Below are 16,896 nucleotides of genomic sequence, written 5' to 3' on the forward strand. Positions count from 1 at the left end.
TTCAAGTGAGTCACTCAAGATTACGGATTATGGACAGAAAAGCGGAACTTGAAAGTTGGGACCTTCAAAACAATAGCATGGTTTCATCAATTCAAAATGATTTTGTTTTATGCTGAAATTTTTATCATTTCTGATGTGAACGAAAACAGAGAATAAACAAAAATATATTACACTAATTGCGGATGTATATTGACTTAAATTTTGACGTTCATTTGTTTTGTCCAGCACCTACTCAAAAATGTGCATATCAATTGGAAAAAGTAACTCCCTTCTGGAGCTGGTGCTTTGCTGCTACTACTATTACTACTATTAATACTGCCGCTGCTACTGATATAATAATAATAATAATAATAATAATAATAATAATAATAATAATAATAATAATAATCGTCATTGTGTTTTTAGATTTATTTTGAAAGGTTAAACCGGATGTCGCTTGGTGATTGCGTGTGTTTTGTCGACTGGCCCATTTTTCAATCTTTAAATAGGGAGTAATTCCTCGGTGGACAGTCTCTGTCGCTCTCAGTCCTGCAAATTGTATCGTTTGTTTCTTTTATTTTTATTTTTTCCTGGAACAAATTCCACAGTTAAATCACAGGATGCCTTCGCACGCAAATCTTCAAGGTACATGATTATTTAAATTTAAAAAACGACGTTTTATTGCCCCCATCCTCTCATTTTTAGGGGGTTAGCCAAAACTGTAAATTGGAGCATTTCTGTTTCTGGACACAGTCCAGAATGTCCTGCTATTCGTTTAAAATAATGTGTTCTTTCCTTCTTTGTTTTAGGCGGAAAAGCTTTTGGCTTGCTGAAGGAGCAACAAAGGCAAAAGCTGGAAGAAATAAATAAGGTAAGGAGGAGGGTTGGTGCTGTCGGCCGTCCCTAACGGCTGCCTAGCTGCACTTGACTTGGCATTGAACGCGGAGCTGAGGCTTCCAGGCTGAATGTCTCCCGCGTTTCTGCCCAGATAGAAGCCTTGGTCGTGGTCCTTCATTCTTATCGATTATTTTCGGTGTGAAGACACTTGTTGGGTGTCCGGACCGGCTGCCACAGGGTCGCATTTGCTTCTGATCTGATTAAATCGATCTTCAGCAGCAGCAGCTCAGTAGTCGTGTTTGGAGCGGGTACCCGGCCCCCTTGTTCAGCCTCAGAACAGGTGTTTGAATGGGCTCTTTGTTTAATATGGCGCCTTGTGACGTGAAAGATCAGTTACTTTTGATGTGATCTCGGATTTCCCCCCATTGTGATGAAGAGGCTGCCTCTCCACTCTTCATCTCTGGAGCTCGTGGGATTTATTGACACTCCACAAATCCCGTTAGTGTCAACAATGACAATTTACCTAACTGTGGGTATTAAATCAACTTTTTTTTGTTTAAACAAATGTGTCTCATATTATTTTAGCCGTATAGGTTATTTGGATGCTCACCTTTCTTTTTTTGACCACCTAAACTGACCTGTTTTCAGCTGAGCGACGTATGACAAGAACATAAAAACAGATACAATTCCCTTTTAAAATATTGTAATCCGCTGTGTTTTGGGGATCCATCAGTTTAAAAAAAACACTTAAAATTGCATTATTAAATGCCTGATTGCTCTCTTTGACACTGAAGATCATTCCCCACATGCCATTATGACACTGGTTCCTTCTGGCTCCTCAATGCCTCTGTGAGGGGATCTAGTCTGTCAGGTGATCTAGTCTGTCAGGTGATCTAGTCTAGTTCATGAACATCATTGAACTGATTTTGAGTGTTTCATTAAAACTTAAGAAGTGTCTGGAAAACCCAGATTAACCCTTCTTCCTCTTCCTCGTCTAAGGAATATATGGAAGACCAGAAGTACAGGGATGAAGATGACCTGCCAGAGAAACTAGAGGGCTTCAAAAGTGAGTAGACACCGAGTCTTTCCCCTAAACTCTGACCTACACACAACGCTGAAGTTGGCGTCCTATTCACAGTTTCCAATGCGCGAGGGCATAAAGGAACATTCCACTGCATTTTTCACACTAAGACCACCTAGGACCGGGTCCAGGACCTGGACTGCTCAAACTTGAATCAAATTATGATTTAGATTTTAAAGAATACATTAAACTCGGTTTTTGACTTGTGAAACCTTTATCTGATTTGTGGAAATGTGAAATGGGATCCTTTTATCACATTTTTACGCACAGAGTCCACCTCAGACCAGGTCCTGTTTGCGAACCGCTGGACCTGGACTGTTCAAACCAGGATTAAATTATGCATTAGACAGCCTCTGATTTGTGAAACCTTCATCTTATATGTGAAATGGGATCATTGTATCAAAGGTTTCCCAACTCAGAGGCTGTGTTTAATGTATTCTTTACTATCTAATGCATAATTGAATCCTGGTTTGAGCAGTCCAGGTCCAGCGCTTTTTCAACAGGACCTGGTCTTAGGTGGTGTCGGTGCGTAAAATGCGATAGAATCATCCTACGCCAAACCATGCAAGAGTGCCTGCACACCCACATCCACTCTTGCATATTGAGTGTTGTTGAAATGTCAGACGCCCTGCTGGGAATTTCTGGAGGACTTACCTGAGGGGGAAGTAGGAAGAATGTACATGGGGCGTTTCAGGATTCAGAACTTTGCTGAGAATTCATGACGTTTTTCTGAAGGAGGAAGAAATTGCAGTTTCCTCAACTTTTTCGTTAGAACTGCATGATTCACAAAACGGTTTGCCAGAACAGTCAGGTTTTTCCTCCTTTTTCGTTTTTTTGTCATCTTGGGTGACATACGGCTGTGTTGGCCTTGAACTAGGGAATATTCCGAAATGTCCTACTTCAACTGGCTAGAGGAAATGGAGCAGCATACATAAACAGAAGGGGGGCTCGACACTTGGGTCCCGGGAGTTTTCCTGTTTTCTGTCTTTTTTCATACTGTCCCAGTAACCCAGAGGTCAGCATCCCCACCACACTGCTCTCAGCTACGATTCAGTTCAGGTCAATGCAGCTTCACAGGCAAATTTAACTTGGAGGATCGGCCACACTCTGCTGATTCTTGGTAGCAAAACTGGATACATTCAGGGCCATGTTCATGTTTTTCCTTCATACTTTTGTCCTCTCTGGTGTTATAGGATGTGACTATTTCAAGGTGCAGATGCGCATTGGCACAGACCATGTGCAAACATTATTTTGAGGATTTTTTCTTTTCCACAGATGGAAGTTTTTGGAATGAACTTTCAAAAGAGGATGAGTTGTTTGGTTGCTTTTTTTTAGGACACAAGTTTCTGCAGAGCAGTAAGTCATCAGAAATTGTTGTGGGCAGGACAGTTGCCCTGGGATGATTTCCCATCTGTCCTCTGTTTACACTGTCCTGCTAGCTTACAGCCCCTCAAAACCCCATCCTAACAAAAGGGAGCAATATTGGAACTATCCAGCCAGCCTATAGTTTCCAGCCAGATGACGAGGAAAACAAAGGTGGACATGGATCTATTTGTCTGCAAGTGGAGACATTTGAATTGGGAGGAGCAGGGAGCCTGTGGTAACAACTACAACCTTTATTAAAAGCAAGTACATGTTAAAAAATCCAAAAGCACAATTTTCATTAGAGTGGCTCTTCAGCAAACTATGGTCTGCCTCCAAACATGGTCTTGGTTCTCTTTCATGTGAACCAAGTAGGAAGTAATAAAAAAAAAACATCTCACAGGAATGCCAAGAAGTGTGAATCACAGAGAGGTAGTGGAAAAAATGAAGATGTTATTTTACTTTTGGCAGTCAAATGACTGGTTGTACGAACAGGTTTTTTATCTTAGTAACGATAACAAATAATGTTTTTCTTCCTGGTCAGAACTTGTTTCGGGGAAGACCCCAAATGAACAACTGATGATGTTTGCTCTCTAAAGTGCAGTGTGAAAGCAAACCACACCCCCAAAAAAGGGGGGTTTTGTGAGCATTCCCTACCTAATCTGGGGAAAACTAGATCCTCATAGTCATGCTAAAAGCAAGGAAACGGTAGATGGGTCTAAACTATTTGTCTAAACATTACAGTAAAAAATATGGTTCTAGTTTTGATGTTTTGGGACTGAAGCGTGTGATATCAGTGGAATTATTGGATCATTTTGTTGGAAAATTATGAAACTTAGTCCCAAAATCTTTTAGAAAATTAGATTTTCAGTTTTTATTGTTTACATTTCAAACATTCATGTCAAGTTTAAAGATACAGTTTATTTGTGCATTTTAAAATTTTATTTTTTAGACCAGTTAACTTCTTTTTTTTTTTCCATAAATGTGTTTGAAATAGAAACGGCTTTGTTAATCTGAGGGAAAGACACGTTTTTGTGCTGAGGAACCAGAAGTGATGCATTTGTCCACTTTTGCCTCCCAGCTTTTATGTTTCTGTTTGAGATTAGTATTCAAGATGTTTTGGAAAGAACTATATCTACGGTCCAGTGGGTGGGGGGGTTCATATCTTTTCAGGGCATGGGAACATATTTTTGGTCCGTTGGCTATATCGGTGCAGGAAATGATTGGCGTCCAGATCCAGTGTTCTCTGATCCACATTGTTTTTCTGTGGCGAGCCTCTTCAGAACAACAAACGACCTGAACCATCACACGCCTCATTTTGATCATCGCAGAAAACGGCTGGTCGTTTTGCAGAACTCGTCTTGAAGTGGGCCGTGAGGAAGAGTTTGTGGAGCGGGCTGGTTTTTTTTGTGTGCGACCGCAGATGATCAACAGACTTTCAAACAGGCTTGGTCTTGTCCCGTCCCACTCCCCCTGGGTTCAGAGTTAACACAGGACCCCCCCTCTCCCTGGAAGGCACACAGAGCCGCCATTGTGGGACAGAAATAGCCACGCACTCCGAATAAAGGGGGTCTTCTAGCGATCAAACAATACAGCGAGCTTTAAGGAGAAACGCTAAAATGTTCAATTTGCTCTGACATCAAACAACAAAAATGTAAGGACTCGTGTTTGGTGGTAAACCATCAAATTCTGTGTTTATATAAAAAAGATAAGTCATCTGAACCATTTTCATTTGAAACTAAACAACAATATTTACATTTATTTCTATTGTATTATTTTCTGATTTCCTGTATGTAGATTTACTGTTAAATTAGTTTACAATAAACGTTATTTCTTCTATTTTTTTCAAGCAAAACTAACCGCTTTTTTATGTTTGTTCAGTTTAAATCAGCAACTCTGTGAAAACAGTTTTAAGTATCAAAGAAATGTATTTTCAAAAATGGCAATTTTTAATCTATTTTTAATGATATATGGAATCTCATTGAATGCAATTGTGAACTTTTAAATTGAGTCACTTCAGAAGTTTGGAAGTAATAACTTGCCCCAATTAAAACTATTGATTGTAGCTGTGAAGAAAACGTTTAGGAGCATAATTTCCATACATGTTTGCATCTAAATTAGAATTTATTTATTTATTTCTGCGTCTAGACAGATAAATGTAAAACTCATCTTTTTCTAAACTTCCTTTTAGCTCAGAAACATTATGGATTCTGTCTTGACATGAAAAGGTTTCCAAAAATGTTCAGATCAGAGACATTTTTAGTTTTTCCCTTTCAGCTAAGATTGCAATTTTATCATCCACGTGTTTCTAATCACAGAGTTTTGAAGTCTGAAGAAAGTTGTGGCGAGCCAAGCGGCGAGCTTCCTCCTAAAGCTCATTGTTCTCCATCCTGTGGAACCTAAACACAGCTCCTCCAACCTTTGAAATCCTTGTAGTTTCTGTGTTCCTCCTGGCATATCAGCTCTGCTCAGCAGCTGTTTGCCACACAAACCCACCTGTCATTATCAGCTGCCGCTGGGAGGCAGCTGGACAGTGCAGGGGCTGTTCTGCTGACACTTGAGATGCCGGCCGGCCGTGGGCGTCTGCGGCTAGAGGAGGAATGCGTCGCCTCAGGTGCTAATATTCCGTTTGTTTGCTTTGCAGACAAATATGCTGAGTTCGACCTGAACGACGAGGGAGAGATCGGTGAGTATCCAGGAAGATTACAGCCTCAGCTGCCCCCTCCGAAAACAACCAAGTGCTGCGTTGACAGGAGGGAGCTGTAATTAACAATGACTGTCATTTTCACGTGTCATGAAAAAGCAAGAGCATTGTGGGAACTCGTTTGCTCTGACCAGAAGTGAAGTGAACAGTTATACCTGGCCAAATAGAGACAAAAACTGGTAAATAATCTACTTACAACTCATTTTATAAGGAGGTTTGGTTTGTTTCCTAATGAATCCGAAGTTTTCCAGCTGCCTGGTCAGATCTGCTGTTGACACTTTCAAAATAAAAGCACAACGGAAGTCAGTCTCTGTTCCACCTCCACTCTCCTCATGTCGGCTTACACAAAATTATCCAAAGGGAACTGTGCCCCATTGTTGTCAATAATCCTTGGATAAAATAAAAAGTCAATCAGAATATCACTGATTGTTAAATAGAAAGATTCCCTTTAGATCAATCAGATTGTGGCTCGATTCGCACAAAAATCTGTGTTTTTTTTAGTCTTTCTTTAAAAAGTGACATAATTTTATGTCACCTTGTATCAAAATGTTTATAATTCTTAAACGGTTAAGTTCAGTAGAAATTTTTCCTTTACTTTTGTTAAAGTCAGTATTTAGAATTGATTGAGAGAACACTTAGATTTGATTCAACTGATGCAAAACAAAAAAGATTCTCTAACGGCGTGCTTTTCCCGCTGGATGACCCTTTCTTCCAGAACTGATGGGTCTGAAGCGGATGATGGAGAAACTGGGCGCTCCCAAAACCCACTTGGAGTTGAAGAAAATGATCATGGAGGTGACGGGCGGCAGCAGCAACACCATTAACTACAGAGACTTTGTCAAAATGATGTTGGGCAAACGCTCCGCCGTGCTCAAACTGTAAGTAAATCTCCTTTTTACAAGAATTCTCCTCTTTTTTTTTTGTGTGCAGACTGCTGCAACCTTATTTTTGAATGGCTACTGTCAGTCAACCACTCCATCCATCTATGCCTGAACCCCCCATACTGCTACATTAGCAAAATCCGGTGTCATTGATGATGAAATCCATTAAAACCTGCCAACAAATCTAAATTGCATTGTAAAAAGTCTATTTCTGTGCTCCAAAATGCTGTGTTTCAGCATTGTCCAGTCAATAAAAGCTGGATATCCATGCCTGTTTTTAAATGGGTTAGCGCGGCCGCTTTAAGCCGTTTAAAACAGCCTGCTGCCGGGTCAGCCTGCAGAAGCCACAGCCCGCTCGGGTGCTGCATGGCAACTCCCATAGATTAAGCAGGCTGGACCCCTCCAGCAGACAAATCCCATAATCCCCAAAATGCTAAACAGAGTTAATGCATAACTTTTCCTCATTTGCCTTCAGATGTATTTTTGAAAAGTCCGTTCCGTAATCCGGCAAACTTCTAACAGTTATTTTCATCTGTAATACAAATAACTTCACAAAAGCAACTGCAGTTCTTTTCTTAGCCAGAGAGAAATCATATCAGCAATCAAATCAAGGAGGCATCTTCTAAGGTTCAAGTGTACTATCGCATGTTTACAATCCATTTTTATAGCTTTTTATTGAACCTCCAAGCCCGCTGTTATCATCGGTCATTGGGATAACTTTGCTGTTAGATCATTTTTGTTCATTTCTGGAAGGAAGCCGGAAGAAGTCATGGGTACAAAACTGTTATTTAAAAATTTTCCCCTGGAAACATAATTTGTTTATTTAAGAAAGGCGAAACCATCATTCCAGCTTGATTTTTCTTTTTTTTTTTGTTTTTTTTTTGGTCTCCTTTTTATTATTTGGAAGCGTCTGAAACTGGAGCTTGATTCATTTTGCACGCTGGCTTTCCCCCTGCGCACACGCATCATAGTGTGGATTTCTGGCAACCCCAATGGACCCAGCACGCCCGCATGACCACAGCCAGCAAACGGGTTTACCTCTTCTCCCAAGGAGAAGCTCTGCACACAGTTGTCAAAGTGAAAGCGGAAGCAAAAGTGGTTCCGAAGCTTTGGCAGCTCAGAGACGCAGGGAGCCGGTTTCCTTGTTTGGATCATTGGTGTTATTGGCTTAGCGGAGCTTTGTGGAGTATTCCAAAAGAGGAAATTAAAGACAGGCATTTGCTCTGAATAGCTCCAGTCGCTTCATTCAGTCTGCTGTGTGCAGCATAAACCAATAAACCTCTGTCCTCTGGTTCCTCTTCATTCTTCGCTCGGACTCTTCATCCTCTGTCTGAGGCTGTGGATCTCACTGATCTTGTTATTCTACAACCTTCTGTTACACTGGAAGACATTTATATTCTTTTCATTGGAAGAATGGATTCAGTTCTGTCAAACAGTTATATTTTAAAGGCCCACTTTTGTGGTGTTTTTAACATGTTCTTGATGACGGAGGAAATTATGTAAGCAAAATGGAATCTTAAGATCGCACTTCCGAGTATTTCTTTAGTCGAGTTGTTCAGGAGCAGACAAAGAAGTTTAGTTTGACAAAGAGCTTATTTATGATGTACAAAATACACGGAGGAGGCCACAAGCCCCCTGACCTGAGCACGCAGCAAGAGGGAGGGGAAGAGGGGCGGGGTTCCCCACAGTCCCACCCGCAAGTCAGAGGCGAACTACAGCTGCGACTCGAGAGTGCGACCACTTTGGTCGGAGAAAAGAAATGAATGTGTTTCATGTAGATGCAAAGCCAGAACCGCTTTCCTCCACGTCAGAATCAGCTGAGGAGGACGGAGTGAATGGTTGAAGATTTACACAAAAACATCAGGAAGAGCAACAATTAAAAAGGGAAAAGAGAGAGTAAATCAAATCAAAACAAAATTCCTGAAACTAAAACTATTCCAAAAAAAAGAAAAAAATAACAAAATGAAATGTTTCAGAAATCAAAATGAAAAAAATTAGCAATGAAACAAAATGTTTACTCTTTATTTAGAATTCATTTTTTTTGTTTGAGTTGCATACAAACATGTCATCACAGAAAGTAGCTTTTTCTTCTTTTTTTGCACAAAAGTTTTGCTTTTTGCTGTCACATACAAAAATAACAACCAGCACATGTGCACATTATCAAAAACAAAGAATATATATAACGATGTTTTATTAGATAAATAAATGTGTGTTTGTCTCTGTAGAAAAGTGGACAACCACAGTAGATTTTTAGCCTCAAATTTGATGGGGATGATGTCACCACCTCTGGTTTTCTTTAAACACAAACTTCACACTGAAACAGCTGCAAAGTTCATATTCTTCACCAGCCAAGTGCTACAAATGTCTAAATATATTCATGATTTCTGTTCTAGTGTACCAAATCCCAAATTTCTGTAGCTATGAGCTTTCTTTTAACAATGTTTTGGTGTCTACTTTTTCCAGAGTTTTGATTTTTGAAGACAAAGCCAACAGCACCCCCTGCAAGCCAGAAGGGCCCCCTCCAAAGCGGGACATTGCCAGCTTGCCTTAGGTGTGTGGATGAGGCTGGAGACTGCACCCCACAGGGACCAGCCATGCTCGCATGGGACGACTTCTGACGTGTGTGTGTGGGAGCAGAGATCAAGGGGGGGGGGGGGGGGGGGGGGGGGGGGGGGGTTGGTTGTGACAATGTGATGTATGGAAGGGATCTGTCATTTGGGAGTCTGAGTCCACAACTCCCTAAATACTGTTTTGACTGTGAAAATTGTTCATGTTTTTGCTTTTAAATCAACTTTTGCAGTGATGGTTGTTCATGTAATCTGGTAAATAACCTTTTTTTTGTTGTTGTCACAAGCGGGTTGTGTTTAAAGGGATAACTACATTCTACCTGTGGCTTTTCTGTATTGTGATAGTATTGCGGGTAAACATGGGGCTAGCAGCTTTTTTTGGGGGGGGCAGATTCTTTCACTGTGGGCGGTATTCTGCCTTGGATCCTGCCGGGTCGACGCTGGGGCAGCATGTGGCTTCAGATCAGCTGCCAGGAACAACAGGCCGTGGCCATTTCCTGCAGACCTCTACTGCAGATCTGGACACGGCAGCCAAGTTATCTTAAGCTCATAGACCCTCTCCAGAAAGGCGTTTTGAAACATTCACCCATTCTAGCTGCGATAAGAGTAGGATTGCGTTGCCTATAGACCTTTGAGCTTCAGCTTGTCGCCTAATCAGCAGTAGATCTCTAGATCTGTGAGGTCCTATTCACTTTGGAAGGAGTGTGATTTTTTTTTTTTTTAAAGGCACAAATGTAAATAGGCTTCACTACAAAACAATCATATTCTTTCCAAGTGCCTCAACATGCAGATACTGTAGATCTTAAATGCAGTCTGGAGGAGGATTAGCCTAGCAAATACAGAAAAACCATTTAATCTTAATCATTCGTTTACTTATGTTTACACCAGAAATGTTTTTGTATATTTTTTTTCACCATCTAAAATGTATAAATAGTTTCTCAATTTGTCCCCCTTTGATTATTTTTTTGTGTGTGTGTGCAGTTTCTCTTTAAAATTCCTTTCCAAAGTATTTAAATCTGTAAAAATCTTTTGATCTACTCCAACACTCCACTGTTTGACCAATCACTTTTTTTGTGTGTTCTTTATGTAAAGTGTGCCTCTGTATTTATCTGAAAACATCCATGTATCACATAAAATCCTGTGTTGTTGTACACATTACTCTGTGGGTAACAAGTGTGTCCCATATTTTAGTGTTCCTATTTTACTGTACACACACCAAAGGAATTAAAGTTCTTCTCACAAAGCCATGTTGAGTCTTTTTCTGTTATTGATGGTTGTGGAGACAAAGATCCTTTATTAGAATAGATGTGATACTCGCACACAGTTTTACAATCCAAATATAAATGAGTTATTTTGTCTATAAATGGCTGTTTATATTTTGAAGCTATTCATAATATATTGTGACAGTAAATTTATGTCGAGCTTCATTTACTGAGCTTTACTGGATCCAAACTAAAAACTGAAGTTTTCTTTGCTTTACATTCCTGTGTTTTATACATTTTTATAGCTTTGCCAAAAATGAGTCATTAGAAATTTATTTGTAAGTTGCTTCTTGTTCTCAACCAGTAAGTATATCTTCGATCAGAATTGACAAAAGTGTCTCAGATGAACAAGAAGCTGAAAAAACATTCTCCACTTTTAGTTGGATTTGAACAAAAAAACATCAATTTCTGGCGGAAAAGTCTTGAATTGTCTTTCAAAGAGCATCACTCCTGATGAGATGGAGTACTGCTCTGCTTGTTATGCATGTTTAGGAGAACAACCCAGGATACTAAGAGTGTTACAGACATGCAAACAGGAGGACCCAGCAGGATTATAATGAGCATCATGGTAATTAAAAGGATGTGCACTGTTGCGTGTAATGACCTGCCATACGTTTACAGCCACACGAAACAACATCAAAAAAAGTGCTGGACGCTGAAAGATACCCCAATGAGAGAAAAAAAGATTTTTTTTTTTCCTAAAATAATTTTTCGCTTTCAAAAATATTTAGAAAATGTGACTTTCTTAAGAAAAAGCACTAAACCCTTCCCAGCTGACCCCAATTTGACCTTCCTTCAACATTTTTTTGATTTGATTTGAAATGGTTTATTTCAAGCAATTAAGTAGAAAGAATACACAAAAGCAATATAATCATCAGTTATACATTCATACAATAACTGATCAAACTTAGGGTAATTAGACATATTAATAAATATTGCTTGAAAGGGAGTGGAAGGAAGCGAATTTATATAATCCCACCCCGTTATACTGTAACCATTTTATTACATGATTTATCAATATCCGGTTCCCAGTTTTTATCAGACAGAATTAAAAATCATAAGATATCGATAAAGCACATGACAAAGATGAATTACTTAAGTATTACGCCAAAAATAACTATTTTAGAAATCAACATGGCAAATTCAGATATATATGCAGATTATGTTACTTATAAAAGTCATTCATATGAATAAAACATAATACTATATCAGTAAAGTAGACACAAAACTTTTTCAGGAATTTTCATGGCAAAATTTCATCAAGTATCAAAAGTTAAAAACGTGCAAAATTATTCTATATTAGGAAAGATTTTTAAATCAATTTATCATTTTTGGAGCAAGTGAAGTAATATCATTAAAAGTCAATCAATTTAACAATTTTCAATAAGTGATTAATCATTTGTTTTACTTTTTTTATATTTTTCTTGTATTTTCATTTCTATTTATTTTTTTATAATAAAGTAATGCTGTAAGAGAAAAATAAAAGGGGTCCATAATCTGTCGATTGTCCAAGGTTGGTATTTCTTCTTCTGCTAAATGACAGCTGATCTTCTGGGTTCAAAACAGTTAATAGTTTTCTTCGATGTTATGACTGCAGACATTAGATTCAGGTCCATATCCTTCTTCAGCTGGTATCAGGTGCGGTGAAAGTTGAGGTCAAGTTGTCTGCATGTCAGAGCTCTGCTGTTATTCAGGTGACGTCAGACGATGGAGAAAGTGATGAATCCAGGTGTCATATTTCTTGAAATTATTTTGCTCTTTGGTTTATTACTCCATGTTGTTTCAGACGACCGTGAAAAGACACTTCTCAAAGTCTTTCATGGTGTTCACAACCAGAACCTTGGACCGGTCCTCTGGACCGAGTGGTTTGACGTAAATCCTGCAGCCTTTAACCCAAGTGTTCTCAATCTGCTTACGCTTCCTGAGAAGCCGTGCATGTTTTGAGATTTCAGCATTCCTTCTGGTCAGATGGTCGTTCAGATAAGCAGCCGAACCTTTCAGATGTTTCCTTTGGGTCATCAAAGCTAGCTTGTGTTTGTGATTCACAAACCTGATGAGGATCGCTGGTTTATCCGTCTCCTTTCTCCTGGGGAGCAGGTGGCCGGTCTCGATGGTATTGAGATCCAGGGAAATCCCTTTAGATGTGAGAAATGTTTCCATTTGGAGTACCAGAAACTCTCCACCGATCTCCGTATTAGCACTGCTAGCTACGCTGGGGCTAGCATTAGCAGTGCTTGCACCTGCTGTTAGCTTCGCTCGAGGCTTGATTGGTACTCCAGTGAGAATGACATTATTCATCCTTACTTGCTGTTCCACATCATCAAGTCTTTTCTCCGGAATCTCGACCCGGTTTTCTCGCTGCTCGTTTTGAGCCCGAAATCTTCGGAACTCTTCCATCATTTCCCAAAGTGGCGTTAGCTTAGCCGACACTTGGTCCATAAAACTTTTCAGCGTTTCTTGAATAATCTCAAGAGACTTTTTGAGGTCTTCGTATTCCTGGGTTTTCTTCGGGGGCATGGTCAGCTCTCTTTTTTGGATAAAATCAACTTTTTAAGTAATTTGAAGATAGTTGTATTCGCAGAGAGGCACGCCACGCGTCCTGCTGTGTAACCCGGAACCCGGAATGATGCACATTTCTCTCTGTTCAGCGTTTACACAGAAACCCAGTGAATTAAATGTTTTGACACAACCCCACCAGCTGATCATGGATAACAGGACGATCCGTTATTATTTTAAACTGAATTTTCTTCAAGAAACCTTCTGATGAGCTTGGAGTGTCGCAGCAGGAACACAGGGAGACTGGAAGAGACAGAGAAAGGGTGGGGTGGACGCCCATGGACCAAATCCCATTCTGATGAATGCTTCATTGTGAATAGTGCCCTTTAGAAGAATGAATACAACTCAACGTCTGGCACCTTTAAGAAGGAAAAAGGGCACCTCAGAGTCTCGTTACTGCAATCGGAAATGCTGACATCAGCGTTGTTTGTGTGCTAGATGATCTGCAAGCTTCACCTGACCAATGAAAATTTGGTTGTTGCTGTTTTTAACCTGTTCTTATGGCATTTTTGTCATGATGGAGGCCATATATAAAAATCAGGCTTGAAATCGCAAGTCTGAGCAACTCTTCATTTAAAAAATAAAGTTTGAAAATGCTTGTTGTTGTTACATAAAAACTACATTCAGCAGGCTACAAGCTCCCTGCATCCACTTGCAGACAATTGGATCTATTGTCTCGGTTTTCCTCGTCTGAGCTGCCACCTGGCTCCAGACTGAACAACTGGATAGCTCTGGTGTTGCTAGCCATTTTGGTTGCACTGGTAATGTTAGGTTGTGAGGGGCTGTAAGCTAGCGGGAGAGAGTCCAAACAGAGGGATGATGGGAAATGAGTGCGGGCTTGCTCCCAGCTAACAGTCCCAACCACAACTCAGAGGCAAATTCTGATGGACCCCTGCCGCTCTGCAGAAACTGTGTCCTAGAAAACGACTTTTTGGGTCTAAATAATCATAATTAAAAGGCCACTAGGAATACATATAAAAAAAAAGATGATCAGTTGTTACCAGACCAACCTTTAAAGATGTTTGTAACTGACTTGGTGTGTCTTCTGCATAAAGAACTGCACTACACTTTGTACATGCTACATAACTACCATTATTATGTAAGTGGTTGTGTCTCTGCACACATAATTTCACCTGTAGCCGAACTTTATAGAGGTTTCATCATCAGAGATTGGGTGCTTATGGCTTGTTACCTCAAATGTGGGAGTTTGTACTTTCTTCCCTTCCTCTCTGGCATCACTGTCAAAGAACCTTGAGCAGTTACTTGTTAGCTTTTGTGTCAATAAATAGTTCAAAGCGGTGAAGCAGCTTCAGTGTCTATCGGATTTAGGGGGGCGCTACACCAAATCATCAGCTTCCATCCAATCCCATCCTCTGAATACTCCTCACTGACACCAACCACCCTTATGTTCTCCTTCACTACATCCACCATTCTCCTCTTTGGTCCCCTCTGTCTGGGTAGCTCCAACATCAGCATCTTATCACCATCTCTCCTCTGAACGTGTCCAAACCATTTTCATCTGTTCCTCTGATGGATTCATTCCTGGACATATACATCGTCATCACCCCCAAAGAGAACCTCAATATCTTCATCTTTGCTACCTCCAGCTTTGCCTCCTGTCTCCTTCTCAGAGTCTCCAAACCAACAACATGGCTGCTCTCACTACAGTCTTCTATACATTTCCTTTCATTCTTGCTGACACTCTTTTTGTCACACTGCTGCATAAATCCGTAATTTCACCCCAAAGTCAGATTTCTCTAACTTTTTTTTAATTATCCTTTAAACAAAAAGCAAAGTTTTTAGTTGTCTTTTGCTTAGTTGTGTTTTGCTTACTTGGTGTCTTCTTGTTTCATGTTTATTTTTTTAACCAAAGTTATAACACTGATGATAATTGCTGGTTTGATTTTGCCTAAAGACCATACTACAGCCCCGTGATTACCAGGCTTATCTATCTCCTCTAGTGGAGGAGGAGTGCCACCTGCTGGACACTTAAAAGAATACATCAGTGTCAAATTGGAACCAAACTGGAAAAAAAATATTTATTAAATCCAACTTTTATTCAGATGCTGTTTCAGCATCAAAAATATGTCAAAAATCGGTCCAGATGCAAGTTAATATAACTCATCGTATTGAGAAATTGCCCTGGATTAAGATATTGTCACCAGAAACAAATACATTTTGTCATAAAGCAAGCTGATTTTTCTTCCAGTTGAAGCAGAGTCTTTACTTCCTCCCTCTATGCGGTTTGAAAAACATACTTCTGGTTTCCCCTTCATCTTGTTTCAATTACTGAGATGCCACTAACACAGACCTCCCTGAGTCTTCAATAACTCACTTGCAGATTGTTTCAAATGCAGCTGCAGGAATGCTGACTGAGGGGAAAGAAACAGGGAGCTCATTGTCATTGTTTCTCTGGAGTGGCTCCCTGTTCCCTTTACAATTCAATTTAAAGCCTTCCTGATTGTCTTTCACGGATGTAAAACGGACAATTGGAGCCTTTCTTCTCATATTTTCTGGGCCTTAGCCCCAAGGTGGAAGTGGAGACTGTTTTTTTTTTTTTTTTTAAGAGCCCGGGGTTTGAGTTAATACTGGAAGATGACTAAGCTCTTCTGCATTACATTCTTTTTGCACAACTTTAATATTTTTTTGTTATAAAATTCTGTTTTTCACTTCTCAGCCTTTTTTGAGTACAGTATTCCACTCTTTATTTTGTTTTTGATATTGCAACAAAAATGGGAAATTCCAGAGTAGAAAACTTAATCAAAACGAATAATATAATAAAATCTATTCAAATCTTCTCTTTTAAAACACAGCAGTTTGCACTTCATTTGTATTCATTTGACCAACTCAGCTCCTAAATAAGTTTTATCATTTATTCATGTGTATATTTGCCCCCCATTTGCAAAACCATAGAGCATTTTGTTCAGATAATTCTTTATCTGAGTGCACCTTGTAAGGAACATTCAAATCAATTCACCTAAGAGGAAATTAAAAGGGGGGAAAATGAATGATAAAAAACAGCTATTTTGATCAGGGAGAATTGAAAAAAAAAAATAAGGTACCACAGCGGACAAATTATAGGAAACATATTAATACACAAAAGGACTTGGCTTTATTTAAAAAGACAGTGAGTATTAAATGACACAAAAAACATATCCATGTAAAACACATCTACATTGGCCTATAAACATTATTGGTTGTGCATTTCAAAGTTTTACGGTATAAACTGATTTGACATTAGTTTAAAATCTTTTTTGCTTGTAAATTCTAAAAAAAACAACAACATTTTAACCATTGGAGCAATCTTTTTACCCATCAGTGTCATTACCCCTCGTCTTCAGATCTACGTTGCTCCAGTTGTGAAGAGATTTTTCTATCTCTTTGTTGCCTGTATTGTTAGGTTTCTCCTCATTTGTTCAATTTTCAGCAGAGACTCATTGTAAAGCGCAGCACTCTGTTAAACACCAACAAAGACAACAGTTTACACCATAACCCTTGTGCTATCCTAGGCACTTAAACATTGGGAGTTGGGTCATCTAGACCCACTAGACAGTGCTCTGAACCTTTTCTCTTCAATGATTTGTGATCTTCACTGGTGTCCATGGATTACATGAAATCTTTCCACCTTTATCCACCTTTGTCATGGTAGGGAGAACACGTCAAAGTA

General features: G+C 39.5%; 1 protein-coding gene across 1 annotated transcript; it reads left to right on the forward strand.

The window, feature by feature from the left end:
• The first annotated feature begins 496 nt into the window (after positions 1-496).
• On the forward strand, positions 497-10,658 carry LOC101161658 (allograft inflammatory factor 1-like). Its single transcript, XM_004074533.4, has 6 exons — positions 497-624; positions 789-850; positions 1,816-1,882; positions 5,904-5,945; positions 6,679-6,841; positions 9,308-10,658. Exons 1-6 carry the CDS (start codon positions 600-602, stop codon positions 9,393-9,395), a joined length of 447 nt encoding a protein of 148 aa, XP_004074581.1. The 5' UTR covers positions 497-599; the 3' UTR covers positions 9,396-10,658.
• The last annotated feature ends 6,238 nt before the right edge of the window (positions 10,659-16,896 follow it).

The sequence above is a fragment of the Oryzias latipes genome, chromosome 12 (assembly GCF_002234675.1).
Source record: "Oryzias latipes chromosome 12, ASM223467v1".
In the NCBI taxonomy this organism is placed as follows: Eukaryota; Metazoa; Chordata; class Actinopteri; order Beloniformes; family Adrianichthyidae; genus Oryzias; species Oryzias latipes.

Excerpts from the sequence above, each read along its gene's own strand:
- LOC101161658 (XM_004074533.4), top strand. The coding sequence starts at position 600 with ATGCCTTCGCACGCAAATCTTCAAG. Across the intron at positions 851-1,815 it reads AGCTGGAAGAAATAAATAAG|GAATATATGGAAGACCAGAA; the intron begins GTAAGGAGGAGG and ends TCCTCGTCTAAG. Across the intron at positions 6,842-9,307 it reads CGCTCCGCCGTGCTCAAACT|AGTTTTGATTTTTGAAGACA; the intron begins GTAAGTAAATCT and ends TACTTTTTCCAG.